General features: G+C 47.0%; 1 protein-coding gene across 1 annotated transcript; it reads left to right on the top strand.

The window, feature by feature from the left end:
• Positions 1-828: 828 nt before the first annotated feature.
• Positions 829-26576, top strand: LOC104564536 (sodium- and chloride-dependent GABA transporter 1). The gene is made up of 14 exons (XM_010211176.2): positions 829-1066; positions 5600-5731; positions 6428-6528; positions 9700-9809; positions 10177-10309; positions 11638-11772; positions 13988-14091; positions 14496-14620; positions 15752-15864; positions 21358-21489; positions 21670-21772; positions 22204-22304; positions 23099-23266; positions 26462-26576. The coding sequence occupies exons 1-14, from the start codon at positions 829-831 to the stop codon at positions 26564-26566; spliced, it is 1800 nt and encodes a 599-aa protein (XP_010209478.2). The 3' UTR covers positions 26567-26576.
• The last annotated feature ends 333 nt before the right edge of the window (positions 26577-26909 follow it).

The following is a 26909-nucleotide window of genomic DNA, read 5'->3' as shown; positions in this document are numbered from 1 at the left end:
ATTCCTTATATTTTTGGTCAGATTCTTCTGCTTAATCCTCAGGACTTTGATCCTGATTTAGTGGGATTTTGTTGGTCCACAGGCTGCCTCTATCCAATTACGAACATCACATGAACATCACCTGTTGATTACAGTATCATATATAGCCTGGTGTGCAAGAAGGCATGGAGTACATGAGGGGTTTCCTCATGCCAAAGGGGCAGTCCCTAGATTGCGCTATGCTCACCACTTGGAGAGCACATCATGGCCCCAGTGGACTCAGCTCTGCTGCCCTTCGAGGTGCCATTGCAAACCTATGCTACCCTGGCCAAGCACAGACCTCTTTGTGCCATGCGTTTTCTCTGGCAGACCTGTGGTAAGTGTTTTGGACCCTGGAGCTGAGGGATGTGACACCCTAAATCACTACCATGACTTCCTCGCACGCATACTTGACCTACTGCTTTTCTTACAGAGTAAGCACTGGGATAAGGGGGAGATAAGAGGTGAAGGGTTTGATATGCAGAGGTAATAGTGGGGCTTGAAGCTATTGTAAGCACTTAGTGTAAACAAGACTTCATGTTCAAAGGGAGAAAAATTATACTCTTTTCATCCCTGGACAAAGCAGTGGGGATCAGAGAGGCTGGCCTGATGTGCACAAGACTGTGATGAGTCCACAGCTCCAGTGTGGCTCTTTCCTTAAGTCCATTACACTAATGGAGGGTAACTTCTCTCTTTACTTTTTTTGCCAGGAGCCTTGCCCACCCCTCTCCATTTTGTCTGAGCTTGGCTGCCACTGCCGCTTCAGCTCCTTCAGTCTCTAAGCAAGAGCAATTGGACGCAAGAGCCACCATGGGCAAGATGGACAACACATCCGTGGAGATGAACTCTCCCTCTGAGGTGAAGCAAGCAGCCCTGGAGGAGCCGGAGCCCATCACCCCAGAGGCTGTGAATACCAAGAAGAAGAAGGAGATACCAGACAGAGGTTCCTGGAAGGGGAAATTCGACTTCTTGCTGTCCTGTGTAGGCTATGCTATTGGGTTGGGCAATGTCTGGCGCTTCCCATATCTCTGTGGCAAGAATGGAGGAGGTGAGAGTGTAATGATCGTGCTCGCTCTTCCCTGAGCAGCCTCATTGCTTGAATGGGCTTTGGTTTGCTGTGAGTCTAGGTAGCCAGTTTTCTGGCTGAGAGGTCTCTCATAATATGAGTTATATGGACACTAGTTCCTATACTCTGTGGCTTTACTGACAAGTGCAGACTGGAAAAGAATAGCACAAAGACATACAAAAAGAAATTTGAGTTTTATAATGCTTTTGTCATCCAAATTTGCAGGGCTACAACAAAATATGTCTGTGGTCCTCACATTTTCAAGGAGAGTATATATATGTACATATGCAACCAGCTGAATGTTTGTAAGTTCCCCAGGAAAACAGGTCCTATCTGCTAACAGTAGGTTTCTCTTCAGTCTAGGGTGTTTTCAAAGAGTAGCCCCTTTTACCTTTGAGTTTGGTTTGTATTTCTGAGGATGTCTGATCAGAAGCTTCACACTGATCATAGCAGGGTCATGTAGAAACACATGCAGCAAGAGTGCACACACACATCGTTTGTATTTACAGTCTTTGTGCAGAGCTGTAGCTAACTTTCTCCACTGTTGTAATAGAGGTTGGCCTCTATGGCCCCGTGTACCCATATTCTGTTCTCAAATACACAGTGTGAGGTGGTTCCCAGATGAGGGTAGGAAGAAATTGTGGTAATGTTCTGTGTTTCTGGGAAGCAGTAGTTTCACAGTAGGAGGACTTTCAGGGAGTCACATGGATGGAAATGAACTTTGCCTTACTGTAGTGCTGAGAGAAGGATCCCGGTAATAATCTCTTTCGCAAAGAGTGGAAAACTGAGGCTCTAAGAGAAGGCATTTTTTATGAGGGATTTTGGTCTCTATATGATGCAGTTGGTAACAGTGGCCTTGCTTGGGGATTACTAGTAGCATCATATCTGACCCTTTTTTTGCCCTACCACATCTCTTCCTTACTAGTCCCCAGCCCCTAACACCTTGTCAATCCCTTGCAGAGATAACGAAAGGCAAATTGAAATGCAGCTCAACAGTGTTGAGCTAGAAATCAAGAGATTTGGAAGATCAGTTCAGCTTGAGATTTGGAAGCTCAGCTACAGGCTGTCTACCTGAGTTGGATCAGGTCAAAAAATACACCGTGGCTCAGCTACCCTCTGTAAAATAGGCTATTTCTTTTTCCTCAGCAGGGAGGTGCTTTCATGAAGGGGAGCATATGCCTGCTTTGACATCAGTAAGGCAAAGAGCCCTCTCTCATCCTCCATTTCCACCTTTTTTTTTTTCCACTGATTTTTGGCTCTGTTGCTAACATGATCTTCTCTCTCTGCATGAAATCTGATCACCTCCTTGAACCATTTCTCAGAATTCCCATCCCGAGTCCAGACTCCTCCTCCTCACCTTTAAGGCTACATATATAAAGTTGGTAGTATCTGTAAGTCTTCTCATGTTGTGCTTCACTTCATGTTAATAGGTCTCTCAGAGTTCCTGTCACATTCATTCATGCTACTCATGGGGTTTCTGTTCACTCATCTACTCAACACCTTTTCTCTCTTTTTTTGAATTCTCCCTCAGATCCCTTTCATCTCTTGCTGTCATGACTCCTCCTATGCACAACCCACTGTCTGCAGTCCATGTTGTAGGTTGAGTAGGTACACTCTTCTCATTCCCCTTTGGAAAGCAGGAGACAGGTCTAGTTCCTATACAACCATCTGTCCATATAACTCCATGGCATTTAAGGGGATTTTGCCCATTTCTTCAAAGCCGTCAGGGCTACTTCCAGCTGGAGGCAGGACAGTATGTAGGCTAATGGCTTATGCGTTTTGACAAGACAGTTTCTATTTTGGTGGGTCACTTCATACAGAGCTGTGAGTGTGCAGCTAAGCCAGGCAAGGTTTGGGGCAATCAGCCCAAGTCTTGCAGGGGATCCGGGGCATTACTGGGTTGGCTGCGGCCAAGGCTGGTTTGGCAGTTTAATCACGCCACGTTGTAGCCCCTCTCTGTGGAACTCCTCTTCATATAAAACTAGCCCCATGGCTACATCACAGCGTGGGTGCGTGAGAAGCTTGCTTTTAGGTGTAGGTTCAGCACAGGGATTGCTGTGTGATCTCAAGCAAACTATATCAGCTCTGCTCACGGCTCAGTTTCTTCACACACTGAGGTGGGGATGACAATACCTATAATTAGATGAAGGCTGTTTGGAAGCTAAAATAAATCCCATTTGCAAAGCTAGCCAAGATCCCAAGATGGATGCACAGCAGCAGGGCGGAGGGCTATTATTAGCATTAGCCGTGCAGCACAGCACGAGCTCCAGCCGGCAGCGGCGAACGCGCAGGGATCAGCGGCTCTCGGCGAGCACGCCAAGCGGGTGAAGCGAGGCAACTTGTGCCTGGCCCCGTGTGTGGCGCGGCGGGCAGCATCGCGTGCTGCCCTCACCCCCATGCACGCCGGCTGCCCCGGCACCGCTGAGCGGAGGCCGCCGGTGCGTGTGGCGGGCAGGAGCACTGACGCAGGCGAGCATCACGCCGAGCCCCCGCGAAGCGGCGGGGAGGCCAGACGGCGCCTGATTGGCAACGTGGTGGTCACGGCCCTCGCGGCGCCCCGACGGAGGCGCCTCGGGAGCGGAGCAGGCCGTGGGTGGCGCGCTAATTATAGCGCCCTGCGTGCGCGCGCCTCGCAGCGCCGCGGCGTGGGCCGCTTCCATTACGCACAGGCAAATTGAAGTGAATGGAAATATTGTCGTCTCGCTCCCCGCTGTCACATTGTATCAGCTCGCGGCTGGTTTGCTCTGCACGGCAGCCCAGACCCTAATTAGGGGATTTTCGCCCTGAGTGCATACGGCAGCTCCGCACGAGGCCTAGACGATGCTTCGAGCCAAACGGGCCTGGCTATGACTAATGCTCCAGCCTCTGCCCTGGTTTCTATCGCTGAGCAAGCCTTTGATGGCAATAGGATTTCACAGGGCTCTAAATTGGTTCTCTAGGTGCTAAAAATTCCCTATGAGATGCAGAAACTGAATAACCTGAGAGAGGAACATTTCCTTAAAAAAGCAACATGCACCTTACGTTGACACTTGGAGGCTCTGACCGAATACTTGTAACTGCCTGTAGTGCTCAGCTTCTAATTCGTAGGCACATCCCTTGCTGTTACAAGGATTAACTACTGTTCTTCGATCTGTGGCACTATTGCCTCTGCAACGAGGCAAAATGGTAACAAAACACTATCAGTGACCTGGAGGTCTAGAGCTGGTCTGGCTACCTGCGACATTTTCCGGGGGCCTGGACCTCACCTCTGCCTTGCCGACCACTGTCACTGCTGAGAGAGCTGTGACGGGTATGGAGTAGGCAGCACTTTTCCCCCAGTGCCACTTGGAGCTGCTTTCTCCTCCATGCAAGGCAGCTGTGAAGCTGAGAGCCTGTGTTTTTATGCCAGCTTGCAATTCAGGCTCATGGTCATCAAGCTGCCGGCCTAGAGCGTGTTTTGTGCCTGCTGCCAGCTCTTGTTGCACAGAGCCTGATGAGGACTCCTGTGCCACCGGCGGGTGCCAGCCTCTCCCGGCCAGGCTCAGCTGCCCGTTTGGCATGCAGGCATACTCAGCTGGGTGCCTCCGAGCTGGCAGCCCCGGCTGCAACACTCTGCTTCCTGCTGCAGAGATCAGCTGAGGAAACCCAGCCCCGCTGGTCCACGAGCTGAGCTGTGGCTCTGCTGGGTCACTTTGCTGGCTTGATGTTTGTTTTCTTATTAATACCTGAAAAAGAAGATGAGTCAAACTGACATCTCAATGTGGAGATCATTGTCACTCTGGTCACTGCCAGCTGCTTGGATGCAAATTGCAAGTTCCCACTCTCTGCCCAGCCAGGATCTTCTGCTACAGCTTGTCCTTCTCATAAATGACGAATGTGCCCTAGAAATCTGGAAAATTAGGTCTGTCTCAAGTCATAGAAATCAGGATGATTCAACATATATGGCCTTCAAATCACATGGCTGGGCTCACTTGCCGTATTTGCTCATATAGTGACGGAGCGCAAGTAACTTCTGGTCTAGATGGCTGCGCTATTTCACTTCTGGCAGCGAGATGGTTTTCACAGTGTCCAGAAGAATAATGCTTTCCTCGGGGTTTCTAAGCATAAAATCTGGGAGAAGGGAAGGATGGTGGGGGTGAATATAGGGTTGTTATGTGAGCATGCATAGTCAGCCACAGTTTCCTTAAAACCACTGTAAATGAAGAAAGAAGCTGAAGAAATGGATGTTCCTCTGTGTAAGAGAAAATGCCAGTGAGGACCAAAGTCAGTTTGGGGCTTTTGAGTTTGTTCTCAGATCTGACTGAGGCTGGTGTTGCATAGCTAGTCATTACATATATATGTCTCACAGTGTTAAGAACACATGAGGGGAGGGCAGTAGAGATCTTAGCAGGAGACTGACTAACTCCAGTGTCTGAGCAAATCGTGATCCAATACATGCCAAGAAGGTGCGAAATCTAAGCTGGGTGCATTTACTTGTTGGTAAAATGGGAAGGGATGTATCCTGGAGCTCCCTGATAACCACACATCTTCTTTCAGGGGCATTCCTCATTCCCTATTTCCTGACCTTGGTGTTTGCTGGGATTCCTCTCTTCCTGCTGGAAACTGCTCTTGGCCAGTACACGTCTGTGGGTGGACTGGGAGTCTGGAAATTAGCACCTATGTTTAAAGGTACTGTACAGTAACTTCAGAAAAAACAAAACAACAACAACAACAACAAAAATGAAAGGTTTAGGAAGTAAATCTTTGGGGACTGGGGTGGGATGTTAGGTCAGTGACAAAGTTGCATCGTATTTTCTCTCAGGCATTTATGATGTTGTCCTGCAGCTTCTGCTAGGAAACGCTAACATAATTGTTCTTTGTCCAAGCAGTCTTGCATGGTGACAAAACACCTTATGAGGAGGGTTGATGGAGAGGCTCTAATTGCAGCAGATCTGTCCCAAGCCCCTCCATGTGCGCTCACTTAAACTGCATGCGAAAACCGTAGGTGCAAGGTGTGAACCTGTTGCTGTATCCAGAGTAAAACCAGTCTAGAAACTAGTGGTGCTAGTATAGCTAGCTTTGTATGTGGGAAAGAACACTTCTGCTGGAATGTGACTGGACCCCATTTTCCTGGATCTCTGTCCATAAAGTCTGCAGGAAAATGAAAAATAGCACTGCCCACTCCATGGAGAGATATACAGGTGAGAAATGCAGTGGAATAAACCTCCCTTGCTGACCAGAGAGGTTGAGGGCACAGCATTGCTGTGCAACATGCTGCATCTAAGAGTTGGGTTGTCACTTCTTCTAGCCCTGCCATGAGGTCATTGTAGGAGAGTGGTGTCTGGGAAGAGCGGGGCTGATGCTGCTCTCTGCCCCCTTTTGCAGGTGTGGGACTGGCTGCTGTGGTTCTCTCTTTCTGGCTGAACATCTATTACATTGTGATCATTGCCTGGGCGCTCTACTATCTCTTCAACTCCTTCACTGCGGTGAGTCTCAGGTGTTTCTGTGGTGTGGTACTGGCTGTAACAGGTCCCCTACTCCCTGTTTTCATGGTGAAAGGCGTTTATCATGAAATACCATGAAACGATGGTCTGCAGTTTGTGCAGAGAGTTTTGGTCAGTGCTATGCTAGGTCCTCCACTTAAAGGTTCCTCAGCTCTGGAGCCAGCTCCAGTTCAGTTCAGTACTGAAAATGTTCGTTTTCAGGGAGGACAGTCCTTCCCTTCCCTTAGAACTATTCTCCGCATCACATAAAACTTTTAAACTCATCTTATGTCTTGTATTTCTAGACCCGTGTGAATCTAAGAGCTGCACATTCTAAAGCTGTTTTTGTCACATGTTCTCATTATCCAGGACTTACTTCTGAACTTAATTAGCCCTCATTTACACTGCTCTTGGTAAATGGAATTGAATGCACTTTTTTTTTCAGCTGGGGACATGATTCAGAAAGTATTTGAACACTTCTTTGTGAGTGTCCCTTATTTCTGTCCCTTATTTGTGTGCTTTGGTGGTGTGTTTTACAGTAGTTCTTTTTCCCTTAGCAGGCTTTCACCATATGTAATTAGATTCACACCCCATAATAATTTCTTGGTAGCTGAATGACTTATGTCAGCCCAGTGGCTGCGAACAGTTCCCTTAACTCCCGAAGCAAGCTGCAGCCTTACAGACATCACTGCCATGCTTCTAATGGGATTTCTTTTTTAATTTTGATATAGCCCTGAAGTGCTGTTATGGACATTTCATAGCCCAATTTCACTTTTCGTTTACTCAAAATATTTCAAGTATCTATGAACTCTTTTGCCAAAACGTTCTGTCCCAGCTCTGCTTGTATCAGCAATATATACTGTAGGCCCTTAGGTGCAGGGTAAAATTGCCAGCAATGGAGAGTTAGGTACATATCCCCTGGGGATTCCCAAATAAACAAAATTTTCCCCAAAGGAAAAAGTCCCAGTGCTGAGCGCATCTCAGGATGAGGCTTTGGGAGTTCACTCAAAGCCATATAAACATTCAGGTGTGACAGGCCAGATGGGTGACAGCGATATTGTCTCCACGGATAGTTCCAGATGGCCGCATGATGCTTCCTGAAAGGAGCCCAGAGGCAAATCAAGGTGCTGGGTAGATGTCCATTCCTAAATGATAGGTGTCTCCCCTAAATTTGAATTAACGGGATTTTCAACCTGAGCAGGGAACCCGGTTTGAGCTCTGCATTTTTAGCCCTCTGAAATTTCAGAGGAAATGGAGCAGCAACAAAACGACCCAGGGCTCGCTCCTCCCATTGGAGCTGCTGTCTCTGACGTGCAGTCCTCCTGGCCGCAGAGCTGCTGGGATGAGCTGCTGCATTCGCTTCGGTGCGTTTAGCAAGTTCATGGTGAAACCACTCAGTGGATGGAAATGGCCCGGGTGGGCACCAAGTTGTCCCTGACCTGCCAAGAGGATGTATCTGCTGCAGTGAATTGGTTTAGATAGGGGGTGCAGGCTGCCCTTAGAGGCACTGATGCCACAAAACTCTTAAAACACAGATAACATTTCTAGAGGAGTCTGTGTCCTTAGAGAAAGAGGGATGGACACAAACATGCTTTTGCAAGCTATGCTGAAGTGGAGTCTTAAATCTTTTCTGCAAAGGGAAATCGCTCAGGATAGCATTAGTCAAATGATGTGGATATATTTGCACCGTTCTTGGGCAACGAGGTTGCTGCTTGTGCAGGTGTCTCTGAGCTGCTCTCGCTGGTGGCGTTGGCCACGGCAGTGCCTGGCATGGACTCGTCACCTTTGGTGCTGCTACAGCCCATGGTGCTGTGGATTCACTGCTCACAGTGCCAGAGCTGGCTGCATTGAATCAGTACCCACCACGTAAGCATTCCCTGGGAATCCCTTTGCACGGCTTATGATCAGGAGAGGGGACTGCATGAAACAGCTGCTATGCTTTAAATCTAGCTTGACCTTGTGTCAAAATAGTTTATCCAAATGGACAAGCCCTTAGCCCCCAATTCTTAATGCCATGAGGCTTTTTAAAGATTGAAGTTTGTATTAATGATAGATAAGATACAAATCAGTGTAAGAAACAAAGCAGTAAATTCCAAAAACACTTATTAAATGTAACTAGACAGGAGTTGCAGTGATTATAAACACAGTATCACCCAGGTAATGAACATGTGAGGTCTAAGAATGAGAAAAAACACAGACGCTATTAATTACTCACAAGTACTTGGAAATGGTTATCTATCTGAGCAATTGCTATCATTATACTAAGACTATGATTTTGCCCTAATCATATCTTGATATTGTTTTCTGATAAGCTGTGTCATCATTTATTATTATTTTTGAATATCTGTTGAATGCTTTTGGCTGCTGGGCCCTCAGGATGGTCCATTCACTTCTCATTGTAAAATCTGTAAAATTTTACAAATTATGTTTTACAATTCACATTGTAAAATCATGTGAAGCCAGAGATTTCATGCTAAAAATTATCACTCCATGTGTTGGCTCATGTGAAACTTGTTCAAAGTTGCACAAGAAGCTCTTAAAAGAGCTGAGAATAAAATCACAGATTTCTGAGCCTGGGTAAGGCTTGGTGCACAGCGCAAAACCAGTCAATTCCCGTCCTCTTCCTTTACTAGTAACTTTGTTATACCTTCTGGGTTTGCAGCTTCAGACTGGCAGATCTCCCTTGCTCCTGCCCAGATGTTCCCTGAAAGTTCCCAGAAAGCTGTGCCATTTCTCCTTTTCCTCAGGTCCTGTAGGGCCTTCACAACACCTTTCCTGTGCTGCTTATCATCACCTTATAGTGGTCCTGTCTTGCTCACAGCACGTCTTGCACTTCTCCAGGAGCTTTCTGACATGTCTTCACGGTACTGGGGCTCTTCCTATTCCTCAGCTCCTCTCTTCAGGAAACTCATGTTTTAGCTGTTATTTCAGCCACCAGCCCTCCCTGTCAAGCAGCCTTTTCCCCAGATCAACCTGGATCCTTTTCCCTGCTCTCTTGGGGAGATCCTGGCACTTCCTTCAGGCTCCCTGCAGAATATCCTCTGACCATGAGGTGCCGTGGGATAGCTTGAAAAGAGGTAAAAAACATGGTTCATGAGTGAGGATGCGTGAAGGATGCAACTGAGGTGGAACAAAGTTTTTTCTTGTGGCTTGATGCCCTGCTGCTCCTGGCAGGACCTGCCGTGGCAAAGCTGTGGGAACGCCTGGAACACGGAGCGCTGCTTCTCCAACTACTCCCTGCGCGACACCGCCAACCTCACCAGCGCCGTCACCGAGTTCTGGGAGTATGTCCACACGCAACGTCAGGTTTTTCCCCTTGCTAGGGACCTCTCCCTCCTTGCTGGGGCTGTTCCTATACCCACTGAAAAGCTCTCGGGAGGGCGTTGGAAAGTCCATAGGCCCATGCCAGCAGGCACCTAGCTGGAGCCTGGGGCTCTGCCACTCTGAGGTGCGTATCATCACCTTGTAGGGTGTAGCCACCTCTCCATCATTTCATCTTTCTTTAGCACCTCAAGGTCCCTCAAGGCCTTCGTGGGCTCCTGTGCATGTCCACGCCCACCTGGTCCTTTGCCCCTCCAGCCACACCATGACCTCTGGTTACTCTACCCCTAGGATGAGATGTTCTGATGACAAAACCTCTCCCCTCTGTAGGAGGAACATGCATCAACTCTCCGGAGGCCTGGGGGAACCAGGCAATGTCCGCTGGCCCCTTGCCGGCACCCTGGCCTTGGCCTGGATTCTGGTGTACTTCTCCATCTGGAAAGGCGTGGAGTGGACTGGAAAGGTATTTTGTGATGATGGGGTATTTCAGACCTGCTTTTATTGCTGCACGCAAACCATGGCCGTTGAAATGTCCTCCATATTCAATTTTGCTCGAGTGCCTATAATTAAGGATATGGTGTTTCAAAGCAGAATTGTAGTGGATGCTATTAAATTCTTGACATTTACCTTTCACAATTGTAAAAATTGCTACCATGTTTGCAGTAATTTTCATGCTACGCATATAAAATAGCTCTTCACTGTAAAGTCATGGGATGAATGCTCTGTCTTTTGAAATGACTTACAGAAACTAGTTATCATACCTACCTCAAGACAGTTCCTTAAGAGTGTGAGACCTATTTTGAGCTTCCCCTTTTGAAAATTAAGTTCTCTTAAAATGTTCCTGACTGCAAAAACAAACTTGCCAACCCTTCCGAAGAATCTTTCTATTGCCCTTTAGGTACTGGTGGGACTCCCATCACCAACCCAGAGGCATATTGTTATGCACTATGTAGCATTTCAGACTAGCACAATGGAAAAGTAATTACTTAGTGAAACAGCGATTTTGAGTTTTGTTATTTAGAGCACAGCTTGGGGTAGTGTGAAAGCATTATGAAAGGAATAATCTAGAGGAAAGATCAGAAAGAAGTGCTTCATGGGTCGATCATTTAAAATGTTAACTTGGCTAGTGTTACTCTAATGCTACCTTTTTTCTACATGACTGCAGCACAGGCCTGGTAATTGCCATTGCAGCAGCTGAAGCCAAACAAGCACTGACAAACTAGAACTCACTGTGATGGGATGGTAGCATTTGCGATTCCTTGCAATTATATTAGAAAGAAAGTTCTGGAGCCAAAACAACTAATGTTGCTTGATGCATATGACTAGAGAAAGACCAGCTTTTGCATTGCAAAACAAGGATGTGATGACTTGAAGGGATTACTTCTGCAGACTAAATTTATCCCTGTGCAGTTCTCTTGTCTTTGGGCAACTCATCCAGAATTTAGCCTGCTATTTTTGTAATTAGTGAGTCGCTTAGTGTCATTGGCACAGAGAAACCTCAAACAGTCAAAAACATTACTTGCAGAGAAGCGGAAGACAGAAAACGCAAGGAAGATGCCCACTCTCTCTTCCCTAACTGGGGAGCCCTGGGTGAGAGGGCTGTGGAGCTAATCTGCTTCCCTGATTGCCAGGCTCGACAGAAAGCAGCAGTGTGCTTGGAGCCCATTTCCCTGCCTCACACCAGGACAAACTGGAAGCTGTACCATTAAGTCAGGAAAATGCAGTAACAGCTGTGTCCCAGCAGGCCAGGCACTGAGCAACTAACGGCTTCTTTCCCCGTTTCTTTCACAGGTAGTGTATTTCTCAGCCACCTACCCTTACTTCATGTTATTTATTCTCTTCTTCCGTGGAGTCACTCTACCAGGAGCCAAGGAGGGAATCCTCTTCTACCTCACACCAGACTTCAAAAAACTCTCCGAATCTGAGGTTTGTCACCTAATAAGGAAAGCTTTCACATCCCTGTTATCTCTGCATTAGTGTTCCCCAGGCACTTTTCTTGAATATTTCAAGAAGAGAATATTAAAAATAAAATGAAATAGTTCTCCATTTGAATAATCACAACCTTCACAGTTTGAGACCAAATTGAAGGGCAGGCCCTTAATGGGTAGAAATTCATGCAGTTCTGTTGTAATCAAGAAATATTATCCATGGAGTGGTGAAAAATTACACCAACAAAGAAACCTCCCCTCTGGGTTGTTATGGCCTCATTGCACTGATTATTTTCAGGCTGGCTCTTTGGCCTAGTTCTGGCAGGCCCAGAGAATGGACGAGGCGGTAGCGCTGGTGTGGGTGGCTCAGGAGTAGTGCAAGCCTAACAATTCACATAGCAGCAGTTTTTAGGAGAGTTTGAATGACAAGTGATGGCCAGTAATGTTACTTTGATCAGCTGAAGCAAAAAGGCAACCGAGGAGAAGCAAGGAGGCTTGCAAAGTGCAAGTTTCTCAGGCAACACAGTCTCTGCCTTTTCCAGCAGCTGTACTCACACAGCTCTGGAGGGCACCAGTCACGTGTGAGCAGGGACAACTGAACAGCCACATCCTCCTCTGAGGTCCCAGTGATCCCTCACTCTAGTGTGAGTCTGCCAAAGGAAACTCACCCTACCTGTATTGCCAGCTGAATTGGTGCTAAAGCTAGAAACTGGGCTATCTAAACTGCAGGAGTAGCTTAAAAATTATGCAATTAAGAAATGAGCAGTTTGCAATCTTTTCATGTGCCTTCTAGGCTTTAAGCCCTTCAGGTTCCCTGGGACCAGCTTTTCAAACTGTCCTCCACTGTTGTTTGCACAGGAAACTTGGTGTTGAAAAACCACACACACTAATGAAAGACTCGTGGAAGGGGGTGAGAGCAGGACACGGGGCTTGCTCTGAGGCAAACGCCACCAGCAAACAGGGAGCCGTGAGGAAGTTAACTCGGGCACAAATTCAGACATTCAGCCAGGCCTTAACAACCTGAACTGGGTGCTGAGTGGCACGATAGTGCACCTGGCGCATGGTGCTTTCTCCAGCTCTGTCCATTTTTGGAACCAGCCTCATGCCAGGTCTTTGGGAGGTTTTGGTGTGTATGTTTGCAGCTGGGTAATGTATCATTCTTTCTGCCTGTGCCGCTTGGGAAAGAGGCAGCCATCCCTCTCCTCCCACTCCTCTGTGAGCACAGGTCTTGTTCTCTAGCAGTCTCTTTTGTGACACTGCAGGTAGGAGATGCAACTGTCACGTCTGTAGCCCAGAGCCCTGTGTTATAAACATCCTTGCCATCCTTTCTGGCATCTTCTTCCCATGCAGAGAGAGGCAGAGGCCCTGCTGACCCCAGCAGAGCGGCAGGATGTACAGTTTCTCCAGGCAGCTGCGTGTGCTGCACTGACGTCTGGGTTACGCAAACACAGGTCATCTCCATCCTAAAGGCAAAAAGAAAGCCACACTCTCCCTTATTTTCTTTTCTTCATGTGTCATCCTCTCTGAGTCCTACCTTACCCAGGAAAGAAATGTTCTTAAACATGGGAAAAGAAAAAAAAAAAAAAAAAAAAAAAACCTGCTCAAGTGCGTGCAGGTCTTGTAGCAGTAACAGTAACAGTATTCAAGGCAGTTCCTGTGGGAATTCAAACCACTGGCCCAAGCATTTCCTATTAGATTGGGTAACCAAGCCTCAGCAACAGAGCACCCTTGGCCCCAGGTGGCCTTGGCGCATTACACGGTCAAATCTGGAGCACGGCGGGCTGGATCCAGACCCCTCACTAGCATTGACTCTGTCCCTGGGGCCATTGCAGGTGACATCCATGCCACATGGAGTCCTTTTTGCAGCAGGCATGGCTCACCCAGCTCATCCCACCAGCAGCTTTGCAAAAGCTGAAGGGAGGGATGGGCTGCTTTATTCAGAGGTTGATATTTGTCTCCAGAATGTGCCAGCCCTAAGTGTTCACTAATTCAGCAAAGAGAAGCAACCAAGCTTTTGACTACAGCAGCTGCAACACTTTCCCTGATAGACAGTATAAACAATAAAAATTTTCACTGTATGGAAAGGGTATGTCATCTCTCCCCCACATGCCTCCAACTGCTCAAAGGAAAGATGACAGTCACGCTCAGTAGGCTGGATCCACTGGGCAGGGCAGAATCATGCCATAGACTCAAAACTGGCTCCTTCTCCACAGGTCTGGATGGATGCGGCCACACAGATCTTCTTCTCTTACGGGCTGGGCCTGGGCTCCCTGATCGCACTAGGAAGCTACAACACTTTCCACAACAACGTCTACAGGTCTGTTGAGCTCTTCCAACCCTCTGCCTGACAGGAACAGGAAAAGGTCACAGTACGAAGTGCCTTGGCACTATTGCTTTGGCAATTGAACTCTGGCTTGCTGTTGCTGGGACTAGTCCTGTGGGTGACTGCTCATGGGTGGAGGAGGGTCATGGAGCATTGGTAGCAGCCAGTCTTTGACTGTCCCCACTCTGCCAACATGCAGCCTGTGGGGTGCGCTTTGGTCTTTCTATCAGAGGATGTTGTGACTTGCAGCATATTGAACAAGTCATCCACTCTACTCCTGGCTCTCTCCAAAGCACAGAAACCACCCTCTTCAGGTGTTACGTTTTGTTTACCCAACCCTTAGCTCTTTAGTGGGGTATTGCAGATTTTTTATTTTCTTCTTTCTTTGTCTATTCCAGAGACTCTATCATTGTCTGCGGTATAAATTCCACCACAAGTATATTTGCTGGATTTGTTATTTTCTCTATTGTTGGCTTCATGTCGCACATCACAAAGAAGTCAGTCGCTGAGCTGGCCTCTTCAGGTAAGCAGGTACTGCATATGCTGCATTCAAAACAGGGCTGTAAATCAGATGTAGGCTTCATTCCCAGCCCCGTCTCTGTGACATCCACTCTTCGTGCTTGTATCTCTCTCCTTTGTTACTTAGGGGTTGTTCCTGTGCTAAAACACAGAAGAGTCAGATCTAATATTTCCTAGGCAACCTTTATAAGTTGTGCACATGCAGAGGGACAGAGCTTTATTTCTCACATTGATGTAGTGGTACCACTTCCCTCATCTGAAGATCTTCCCCAGGAGGTTACCACAAAACACCTAAAATGCGAAACCCAGGTTTAAATGCAACAACAGACTTGAAGAGAAATTTGTCAGAGAGCATAGGATGCTCCCAGGCCTTTCCTGGATAGCACCCAAGTGTGCAGTCTTATCCCAGCAGCTGTGTGGGCTGCCCCTGTGGAGCTGAGCGTGCCCTCCCACGGAGATGGGTCTCTGGCACTTGTGGCTGGTGCTCGTTGCGCTCCAGGTCCTGCTGCTGAGGAAATCTCTGCCTGATTTTCATGTTAACCTTGTTCTAGTGCTGAAGTTTCATGTATTTTTGCTGAAGAGGGATCTTTAGGCGATTTGCTTTCTAAAACCTTCCTGTGGAGAGTAGATCTTCAGACACCAGTTATGATTCATCAGATTTGATCAAAATTTGGAGTCTCTTTTCCATGGGAAATTTTGAAATTGTAATTTTTTTAATCCAGATGGAACTGAGTTTTTTTTATACAATGGCATATTTTGAAATTGTTGTCTTCCCAGAGAAAGCTTTTATCTCAAGAAATAGTATTTTGTGATGGAAAAATAGCTGTCAGGAAAGTTATAACCAGCTCTGACTCTCAGTTTGTTTTTCTAGCAAAGTGCACCAGCTCCATTTGGGTGCAGTAATTTGATAACTGTCTTGCTTACATGAAAAGAAAAAGCAAAGAGTTTTTCTGGTCATTCCTCCTTTCCCTTCCAGCCCCTATGCAGCCACAGAGCCAGTGTGCCATGCATGAAGAGTCAGGATTTTGTAGCGCTTGTACAGAATACCTGCAATTCTTGACTCTCTCTCTTTAACTTAGTTCAGAATTCCCTATGCTTTATAAACATGGACTTTTCTCTGTTTTTGTTACTGCAGGTCCTGGACTGGCTTTCCTTGCCTACCCTCAGGTCGTCACGCAGCTGCCCTTGTCCCCGCTCTGGTCAATCCTCTTCTTCTCCATGTTAATGATGTTAGGTCTGGACAGTCAGGTGAGAAAGCGCAGGGACAAAGCCGGGTAAGAGACAAAGATACTTTTGGTTATGTCGGTGGCTTTCCCTTCTGAGTTTTGGAGACAGTGGTAAGCAGAGTCATTTCTTGCTCTTGGCTTTGAGAGCAGCTATATGAAGCAAACCCTCCTGTGTGGTCACCCACTTTGTTCCCTTTTCCTAATGTGAGTATATATTGTATGTGTGACAGATCTGATCACTACGTAATGTTCTAGTCACAGTCTGTTAGCAATTAAAACTGAGAGCAATAGTCAGGCTCCAGCAGACCAGCAGAACCAGTCTTATGAGTGCTGTTTTCCTATAGCAGGATCTTTGGAAAGGTTTTCTGCATTCAGATCAATTTTTGGCCCTCGTGAACTGCTGGCACTGCTACAAGGGCACAGTACGTCCTGCTTTTACTGGACATCCCTTTGCAGGGCAACCCTGCAGCTGAGCTGACTGACAGTGCCCAAGCTTTAAACAGAGCTAATGGGAAACTATCCCTCCAAATATTTTGGGATAGGGAAAAGAAGAGGAAAAAATTATCTCAGTTAATAACTATTTTTGTTGTTGTTTGTTTGTTTTTCTGTTTCTTTTTTCCCCCAATAGATATATGACACAAGAAAAATCATTATTAAGTATTTTGTTTTGCATCTGCATGACGATAGTTTGTATTAATCACAGGTCTCTCGAAATTTGAAGAGAATTTCAGTTTTGGATTTCCTTACTGTGTCATGGAACCCCTTGGCCAAACTGAATTTCATGTGAGGCGCAGTCAAGAAAATGTCATCTTTTAGCTTATTTTTGTAGTTTAGGCTAGAAAATCTTGATTATCTCTGTTTCTAAGCTCTGGAAGGAACATCTCTGCACAGCATACTGATCTTCAGCTAGACAATAGTGCTGCTCTGGTGCAGTACCAATCAAGGGGTTGCACTGAGAAAAGCAGTGATGTGGCATTTGAATTAGGGCCATGCCACAGTTCAGGAGCAGGAGTTTTGCTGCTGTATTTCAGCAGTGTTTTTAATAACCCGAGTGACTTCAGCAGAGCTGGAGCTCCCCAGATATCTTCAAACTGACTCCTTTGCTATCAGATACGTCTTCCAAGATGTCTGAGGAAAAGCAGAGGGGAAAACGCCTGGATGTAGCAAAAGATCCCTTTCTTGTCCCCCTCTGAAACCAGAAACAAATTGTGTACTTTTTACAAATTATGAGGCTTTTCTGATAATTCAGCCCAGAAATGAAGCTGTCAGTTATGGTCACCCTCCCTTTTGATTTGAATGTGGATCAAAATCAAAGGCTCTCTCAAAAGCTTGTGACTGATCTGTCATTTCCTCTCCTATGCCCAAATAGTCTTTCTTTATAGCTCAAAATTTGAGTACAAAATGGATGCTGTCCCGGATTACACGTAGCATATTCAGAAACCAAGATTTAACTCACAATCAGAGGCGTACATATTCCTGAAATATCACACCCATGTCCAAGAAAATCCAATCAACCCAACCTGATTTTCAATTATGGAGCACTGTCACGAACAGATTGTGAAGCTCACATCTGCATTATCACAGACATTATTTAGCAAATAATTTCAAATACTGACTGAATGTTCTGAAAGAACCTGCATTTACAGAAAAAAAAAGAAAGAAAGAAAACAAAAACGAAACCAAAAACCTCTCCCTGGATTATTCACTCAGTTCTGGTAAATAGTTTGAGACATGACAATAAGCCCTCTAAGCGCTGCGTGGAATTTATTTGCTGCATTTGCTTCTCAAAAACCACTTAAAATTCTGCATGCCCCCTATGACAGTTAGTCTCAGAGGGCAGACAGTCCATGGGGTGCTATCACTGCCTGGAGGAGGAGGAGGAGGAAGTATGGTGGGGGAACGAAGCATCAAAGGCAAAAAAAGCTTTTAAAAAAGTGCAGATAAATACATGTGAAGAGGCTTTCTGTCTGCACGCTGGAGCTCTGATTCAATCAAGTACATGATTTAGAGCATAGCAGCTTATGCATATAAAAGAAATAACATGCGCAGGGCTGTAACAGCAGCTGAAATTGCACATGCATTTTGAAGCATCCAGCTTTTAAAAGGGCGGTTTGGCTACGTGCTGACTAAATGGCATCTGTGGTCTTCACGGGGGCGCAGTGGGGAGCTATTTGTTATTTTCCATCGGGGTCAGCAGCCTGGTCCTGCGGCCTGGTGGGGCCGCAGGGTTTCCCTCCAGCCCTCACGGACGTGGGCTGGTGCTGCTGGTTGCAGCAGCAGGGAATGGCTTCAAGGGCAAAACGAGACCACGTAGTGGTGAGAGCAGGGTCCATGCCCCTTAGCTTTGATGAAGTGACTTCTGCAGACCTGGCACTGCTACATCCACCTTCTTCTACCAGGAAAGGCATCAAGAACTGCTGCTCATTGTGCGTGTGCTTCCATAAACTGGATTAATGACCTATACTGACAGACAGGCACCTCCCTCCTGCCCCCACTTGTCACTCATGTGCCTCTCTGTTTGCTCTGCCTCAGATCTGTGCAGGGTTTGGCTCTCTTGCATCTAGACCCTCTTGCATAATATGCTGATGCTTTCTTCTAACCTACCAGTTTCCAGGTCAGGCGTTTTTGTCCCCGGGGGAACCAGCGTGGCTTCTGTTTGCAAGGCTGCGTGTGTCCCATGTGGGCCTGCCGTGATCACACACGTTATTTGGGAGGGGTCCTGGCTGAGGGCTCAGCGCTTGGCCAAGCTGCGAGACCAGATCTGCTGCACGTCTGTGTGCTCTGCTTAAACCTCCTGGGCCCTGGCCAGGGTGCTCCTTCTGGCCTGCATGGCCTGGCACCGAAAAAGGGTGGGAGAGAGACTTTATCCTGCTGGTCATGCAGAGTAAAGTGCCATCCAGATATGCTCCCAAGCCCAGTCTGTGCAACCAAGCAGCTCGTCTAATGGTTAAGCCCCCTAAAAGGAAAAAAGGGTGAAAGAGACACTAAAATGGAAATGCAATTTTAGATAAATTAGATATTTAGATATTGGATAAATTTAGATAGATAAATAAAATATATCATTTCTCTTTAGGAGAAAAACAGGATCATGGGCTGAGTTAGGAGGGAAAAAGGAATATGTGCTAAAATTTCTATCTATTATTGAGGAAAGTGGGACTTTCTGTAAAGCAGACTGAAGTGTGCAGTGCACATGTGCATGTGCATCCGTACACTGCACAAGTGCACACACTGGGTGAAGGAAAGAACAGAAGGGCACATTGCAATGACCAGCTGCTTCTCACTCCTGAAAAACACTCTGCTTTTGTTTGGGTGCCTACATATCTTGTGTGAGTGTCTAAGCTTAGGTATGCAGGCTGGGAAATTTAGACCCCAAAATATCTGGAAATCATGGTCCCCAACATCAGAAAGGGGAATCTCCTCAGACCTCTGGGCTGTATCAGCTCTGAAACTTGCAGGTGACATCAGGCAATTTCCACTAAGTGGTAAAGCAGTCATTGCCTGTTTTATGGCTAGCAAGAGCATTGTCTCACCATTTGGTTCCTCACTGCATTCATTGCCATCATCTTAGTTTCAGTGGCAGGCAAAGAGATTTGGATCCAGTTTCTATCACTGTTCCAGCCGTCCTTTCCCCATCTCCCTGACTTTTCCTTTGCAGTCTCCCTTGCTTTGATTTCCCCTCCGTCCTCCTGCACCAAAGGGCTGTCACCTCCCTCCCTTAATCCAAGGTGTCTTTTCATCGCTTCCTCCTGGCTGGGCCCCCATCACACGTGTGCTCTGCCCACGCTCTTCCCTGCCCGCCTCGGCGCCGTGACCCGGCCCACACCGTCCTCGCGGCTGCCCAGCCGCCGTGTCCCCAGCTGTCCCCATCCTCTGCCCCGGCACCTGCGGTTCGTCGCGCAGCCGTCCCTCCTGCAGCGCCTGCCTGTCTGCAGCCGCTCTCCCGCCCACACGGAAGGAATAGGTTGTGACAGGTATTTCTTTTTTGTCGTGCCGAGTCTTGGCCGCTGTGGTGCCAGCTGCACCTTTCAGGCCTGGCTCTTGCTGCGATGATTTGGGTGGCATGGGGTGAAGAGCTTGCTGGCAGTGAGTATGAAGGTAGCTTAACTCATGCCAGAATGGAAAAAAATGATGCTTTAATAGCATTTGTGTTCAGCATAAAATGCTTAGTTCATTAAAAAATCAAGTTCAAGCAATTGACCTCTGGCTCTTTGGGAATACTGGCTCTCCACACTGTGCCATGTGGATACAAAACCCTGGGCACAAACACCTCTCTTTGGCTTTCTTGATGCCTACAAGAAAGTCAGCTCCAGATGCCAGCTGTGTGCACCTTTGTGGATGTAGGTTCTCCCAGCGCTCCGCTGCTCTTTGTAGTCTGCCTGTCTCCACTTGCACCTCTACAGATAGGTTTTGTTTTCAAACACTTGCACCTCTACAGATAGGTTTTGCCTCTGTATTCAAAGCAGAGTCTAAAAATGCCCAAACAGTCCTCTTCTGGAGTGCTCTCTCCAGGGACAGAGAGGTCCCTGACATCCAAGAGCAGCGTGTCTTTCATTCTCAGTGCACTGGCTTGTACATTTGCTGAGGGTGACCAGGGAAACCAGGATCTTGCTGCCCTGATACACCTCCCAGTATATTTGCTGGAGGCATGATGTGCTCTCTGAGAGCTGTATGTTACCAGTGGTTTCTGGGAATGAGATATAAAAGTGAATCTCACAGTGTAACAAGAAATACGAGAGAAGGATGCACTTCACATATAAAAAGTCAAACTGTCCTCAGGCCATAAGGCAGAACTAGTAAGAAGACTGATTGAGGGTAACATCCATGGGGTTATTTTTATGCTTTATGGTTGAAGACAGTATTAACTTGCCGTGCCTGGTCAAGGGCTGCACAAGCTAGCCAGGTGATTTTAGCACTAGAAAGGCCACATGCTGTGAGGATAAACTTTTAATTCACTGTATGCACCAAATGTTGTGTGCTTGAAAATGGAAAATAAAATCAAGGACTTGGCAGACAGAGATGAGGTTGCTACTCCCATGCAGTCATATGAGTGAGAGACAAGACTCTGGGAAATGCCACTGTTTAATAAATGTTTAGAGCATTGAACGAGACGATCACTATGGTGGTGCACTGAGAGGCACGCATATGGGAAGGGAAGAACACACATGTTGCTGTGACAGACAGGCTGGTGTCCCTAGTGCAAGTTTGGGGAGCCGGGTGGTGGGGAGGCCCAGAGTTTTGGGGGAAAACAAAGAGGAAGCTTCCCACAGGAAGACAGAAACTGAAGATTTATCTCCATTATTTTTAGGTATTTAGACCTAGGGCTTTTATTTATCCCTATATTCAGTGGAGGGGGATAGAAACTCTCAGATCATTAAGCCCAACTTTGTGTGGAGGTGCCTTCTTCTAGCGTTTACAAAGTGCACTTAGAAAAATGAAGCTCCCAGCACAAGAGTTAAACCTAGGTGTGGGGAAATCAGGCTAGGATGCTGATGTATATTCTTGCCTTTTCTTGCAGTTCTGCACAGTGGAAGGGTTCATTACAGCCCTGATGGATGAGTATCCTCAACTCCTGAGAGCCAGGAAGAAGGTTTTCATTGCAGTAGTCTGTTTGATCTCTTACCTTATTGGATTCTCCAATATCACCCAGGTACACATAGCTGTGCTTATACCTCCGTTTGTGGCATCTGCATTTGTGTCCAAGACACTGCTTGTGTGTCCAAGAAAATTGATATTAAAGCCAGCAGATGTAGATCGTACCAGTCCAAACAGCTGGCTGATACTGTGATGATCAGTAACTAAGCTTCTGGAATCTGATTTGTCTCCTCAGGGTGGCATTTATGTCTTCAAGCTGTTTGATTATTACTCAGCCAGTGGCATGTGTCTTCTCTTTCTTGTCTTCTTTGAGACCATCTCCATCTCTTGGTGTTATGGTAAGCACAAAAGACACAGTTCCCTCATTGTCTCTATGGGCATGGTGGGATTTTCAAAAGCTTCGCACCGTGAAGCTAATACAAGCTTTGCAACTAAATATATTTTAGGCTGATAACTTCATAAAATCAGTAGCAGGAGGCTTTCCTCTCAATTCTGCTGGCCACCAGCCAGAGGACACATGTACAGAGATCTTTGTACAAACTGGCAGGTGCCTAGGAGCCTCTCTGGTGTCTCAAGAGGACAACAGGAACATGGAAGGTGCTAGCATGAATCTGCTGGCATAGCCCCATGCCCTCTCCAGATAATACTTCTCTGTGCTACATTGCTGTCATCCTCTTGCTGTGACTGCACTGTGCTGTGTCATGAGAAGAGGAAATGAGCACAGCACTGAGAAGGATTGTTTTCTTTTCATGCTTATTTCTTCCTGTAGGTGTGAACAGATTTTACAAGAATATTGAAGAAATGATTGGCTACAAGCCATGCACATGGTGGAAGATCTGCTGGGCCTTCTTCACACCTCTAGTCTGCTTGGTAAGAACAGAGGGATCCTAGCTACATAATTGCTTGGATTGCTTGGATGCAATGATGGGGAAAATGATGTTTCCAGCCCAGCAGAGGCCTGCCCATAATTGCAAGATTTTTTTAGGCAGACCTGAGATGGGTAAAGTAATGCCATGATCCTCTTTCACTCTGCCTGGAAATTACCCAGAAGAAAGGCTAGCAGAATGGTTGTTTTAACCTGGATGGTACTATCAGTTACTTATTCTTCTTCCTGAGATGCAAAATGGTAAACAAAAAATGTACTGTTTTAAAAAGACATTATTAGTGCTAAAGAAGGCACTTAGCTGACTGAGCTCCAGCCTCAGCCTCTGCTAGACTTATCAAAGCAAGAGACATTAGCAAATACAAAATAGCTGTCTCCAGAGCAATCTCTTGAACCAAAGCAATCTTTCAGAACCCTTGTTGGTTGCCACACTCCTAGTAAGAGCTATACCAGGAAGGGTGCGAGAAGGACAGTGATAGGAAGCTCACACTGTGAGGATGCTACTAACAGGCTTAGGACCTGGTAAGGGGGGTACTGCTTGTTTGAGTAGTCTGGTGAAGGAGGAAATCGGGGTATTCTGGTTCCAGCTTTCCATACAGGAAATTCAGGGGAGAAATTGTATAAAATTACCATTTGGTAGGCTGAGAACTTCTGAGATTAGTCTAAGGACTGCTGAACTGTTGTTAAGTCTCCTGAATGCTAGGAGGATGGTGAAGTAGAGAGTGAATGGATGGTCCCTAATTTTTGACATCTTAATCTGTATTGGCTGATTCTTTCCCAGGGTGTGTTCTTCTTCAGTGTGGTGGAAATGACCCCTCTGACACTGGGAAAATATGTCTACCCTGCGTGGGGACAAGGCATTGGTTGGCTCATGGCTCTGTCGTCCATGGTGCTGATCCCAGGATACATGCTGTACAGTTTCTTCACCTCAAAAGGAACTCTCCGGCAGGTATGACTGACTTGGCCACTCTTCTGCTTTCTGCTTAGTGTAAACTTCCCCCTGAACTAAATGAAAGGAGAGTCAAGCAGACTCGGCGTTACATTCCTCTGACAAAGTCTGTTTTGTCAGTGTACATCAGGCTGCAAGAGCTGTGTGCATCTTCTCCTCCAGAATACAAATCAGTCCTAGCACTAGGCAGTATGCGAGTGTATGTGGCCACATAGACAGGCCTTCAGGTAGCCTCCCCTTGACTGAGATTAGTGTTGGTGTCTTCTACTGTGATCCCTTGTCAAACTTTGCGTTGTTGTCATCACAGAAAGCACCTGGATAGCTCATTCTTTGCAAGAAGCACCACAGCGGTTCACAGAATCACAGGATGGTTGAGGTTGAAAGGGACCTCCAGAGATCATCTAGTCCAACCCCCCTGCTCCATCAGGGACACCTAGAGCACGTGGCACAGGATGACATCCAGGCGGGTTTGGAGGATCTCCAGAGAAGGAGACTCCCCAACCTTTCTGAGTAGCCTGTGCCAGGGCTCTGTCACCCTCACAGTAAAGAAGTTCTTCCTCATATGGAGGTGGAACTTCTGTGTTTCAACTTGCGCAGATTACCCCTTGTCCTATCACTGGCCATCACAGGGAAGAGTTTGGCCCCATCCTCCCTACATTCTCCCCTCAGCTACTTGTACATGTTGATCAGATCTCCTCTCAATCTTCTCTTCTATCTTCTCTTCTCATTGCTTGGGAAGAAATCCATGAGATTTTTTGACCCCAGGAATCCCAGTTCCCAGCCAGTTCTGGCTACAAGCAAGGTTTTACCTGGCAGTTCTCAGCAGAGATCAGCATCCACCCAGCATGAAGCTCACAGTAGTTCAGGACAAAGACTGAGTAGTGAATCAAACACGCACAGCAGCAGCTCGTCATGTGCCTTGCAAAGGTCACTCAGTGAATGAGGGGGTTAAGAACCAAGGCAGACTTTTCTGCAGGACTCGCAGTGTCCACAACTCTTTGTGCTTGTTTAAAATGCATTTTTCTTGATTTGAATGGGGCTTTATGGAGCAGCGAAGCATGGTTCTCTGTATATCATATCCAGTAATTGTTGTTAAGATCCTGTTTGCAATGTTGACATTCAGCCTTGAGAATGCTGTGCACAAAGTCCTTGACCTGATAAACATAATTTGCAAGTTATGGGCATAATAAATTACTACTGGGATGCTGATTTGTTGCATCAGCTATAGACACCATCTAAATCCAATGTATTTACTTCATGGATACCTTATTTTAAATAATGTTTATTTAAAAATATTTGACTAAATTTGCTGGGCTGAGGTTAGCCTGAAGGTCCTGAGTTCAGGTTCCTGTTGGGATTGACCTTTTCCTCCCAGCTACCTATTTGGAGGGGCTCTGCTGTTGAAACTGGGCTGGACTGATATCTCAGACCTGCTTCACACTTCTGGTCTCTAGTTTTAGATCATTTGGGGGTTTTTATCATTTTTTTTTGCTGTTGATGTTGAGATTATCATTGAGATTTCTGCAGGATTCAAGCCAGAGCACTGTGTCAAGCCACTTAGGTGATCCTGGATTGAAGACCAACTGCAATTCCAATAGCAGATTTTACATATGTATGTGTCTGAGAGTATATATATGTATATAAATATATATTTATATATGTAATTCATAGTATGAACTGGAAAAGGGGGAAAAGTCTTCAGACATAGGTATGAGTACAACCCTTTTCTTGGTCTTAATCCTGTTCCCACTAGGGACAGTGACATCATGGCCTGGTGTCAGTGGGATCCAACCTGAGCTGGCCTGAGGCCTCCTGGGATGGATTCCCTGGCTTTCAACCACAGTGCCTGTACTAACAGTATGCAGCAAGCACAGTAATCCTGGCACTGAGTGCGTGGCTGCACCTGGATCTCCCAAACTGCCCCAGAGACCGGGGCACGGAGGGCAGATCATGAGTATTCCCTTTCCCTCAGCAGTGAGTGCATGAGTGGCTTGTGTGGGCTGTCCTCTTCCCTCTCTGCCTCTAACAGGTTCCAAACCCTGTGCATGCCATTTTTTAGGAGGCCCAGACCTCTTCCTTATGGTCCATAGATGCAGAAATGGCAGCAGGAAGAAAGTATGTCTGTCTGTGTGTGTGTGCATGTGCAAGAGAGAGAGACAGACAGAGTGATAATTTTTGGCCTCCTATATACCCAGATCCTGGATTAGTCTGTAATAGAGCTGAAGCTGGAGGGAAATTAGATGCCAATGCAGAATAAAGTGGTTTTGACAGACAGGAAAGATTATAAGTCATTTTGATCCTACTGAGCATGAATGTGAAGGGGGAAAAAAAAGACCGTGAATGGCAGAAGAAGCTCGGTGAACATTTCAGAGACTTCACCCAGCAACAGCCACTCCAGCTGTATTGAAGAGCAGGAGCTTGTTTCTCTTTGCTGGAAAGGGCTTCTCCCGACTTAGTGATGTCTGTTCAGGTCAGGCTCAATCCTCCTCTGCCTTCTCTTTTGCGCCCTAAAGCATCAGTCCCCTTTTCACAGGGAAAAGGGATTCATTCTTCTACCTCACTCCTGATGCTCAATCCGCATGCCTCCAGCAATGACTTGCCTCTCTGTGTTTTCCTGGGTTCTTTCTTCATTTTACTTATCTCTGTGGTTTTTCTTTGATCCCTTCAGGGTAGCATAACGAGGCATCACTGCTGGTGTAAAGGTCGGTGACGGGGGACAGGTCTGGCTGCGTCAGAGACAAGGACTGCAACCGTGCCAGCATGCTGCAGCTAGCTAATAACGTTTCATAACAAACTCCAGCTGAAAAAATATATGGGACTGGTAGAGCGGGTCTGTTCTGGAGTCTGTGACATTACAGCTGCCTCTTGTTCCCACTTGGCACTGATGCTGCATGGTAACACTTTGCCTGTGTTTTAAAGGTGATCCCTGTATTTCAGTTAAAAGGAGAAGCTGCTGTGCTGGGAGCAGTACCAAAGTAAAGGTGTCTTGTGGACTCACATTGAATCGCTGAGCGGTGCTGGAGGAGTAATTTTAGTAGTGTGCTCTATCACCTCTTGCTGTAATTAGGGCTGTCTCTGCAGCCTGAGGAGAGGGGCCCCGACCCTCCGCTGCGGTCACGCTCCAGACGTCTCTCTGCTCTTTCCTTCGCGGAGCCCCCAGCAGCTTACGCACTCTCTTCCTTTCTCCCCGGGCAGCGTTTCCAGCAGATGACACAGCCCAAGCTCGAGGTGAGCGTGCAGAACAACGGCCTCCAGCCAAAGACGTCGCTGAACGGGAGACCCTCGGACGCTGCCGTCTAGGAGAGCCGGAGCCCTCGCCCTGCCCCGTAGCTGCTCGTGCCACGCTGTCGCTCACCCTCCCCGGCACGGCTCGTGTGTCCCTGGCTCTGCTGTGGTGTTCTCCCGCTGACGAGAAGACCTGGTGGAGGGAGCCCTGCCATCCTTCTTCCAGCCAGCCCGGCTTGCCAAGGCTCTGCACGAGCTGCCACTAGGACACTGTGTGGTGACCGCCTTCATCATGCAACACCCTGCTTTGGGCTCTCAAAAAGGAACAGTCTGTACCTGAGCCTTTCTTCTCCTGACAAGAGGTGATCTTTCCTGGGCAGCTTAGACTTCTCACTGACCATTTCTTTGCTCTTCATCT

This window comes from Tinamus guttatus, unplaced genomic scaffold, assembly GCF_059628265.1.
Source record: "Tinamus guttatus ecotype Peru unplaced genomic scaffold, ASM5962826v1 Tinamus_guttatus_pri_ptg000125l, whole genome shotgun sequence".
In the NCBI taxonomy this organism is placed as follows: domain Eukaryota; kingdom Metazoa; phylum Chordata; class Aves; order Tinamiformes; family Tinamidae; genus Tinamus; species Tinamus guttatus.
Note: the sequence above shows the minus strand (reverse complement) of the source record. Positions and strands in the feature narration are given on the sequence as shown.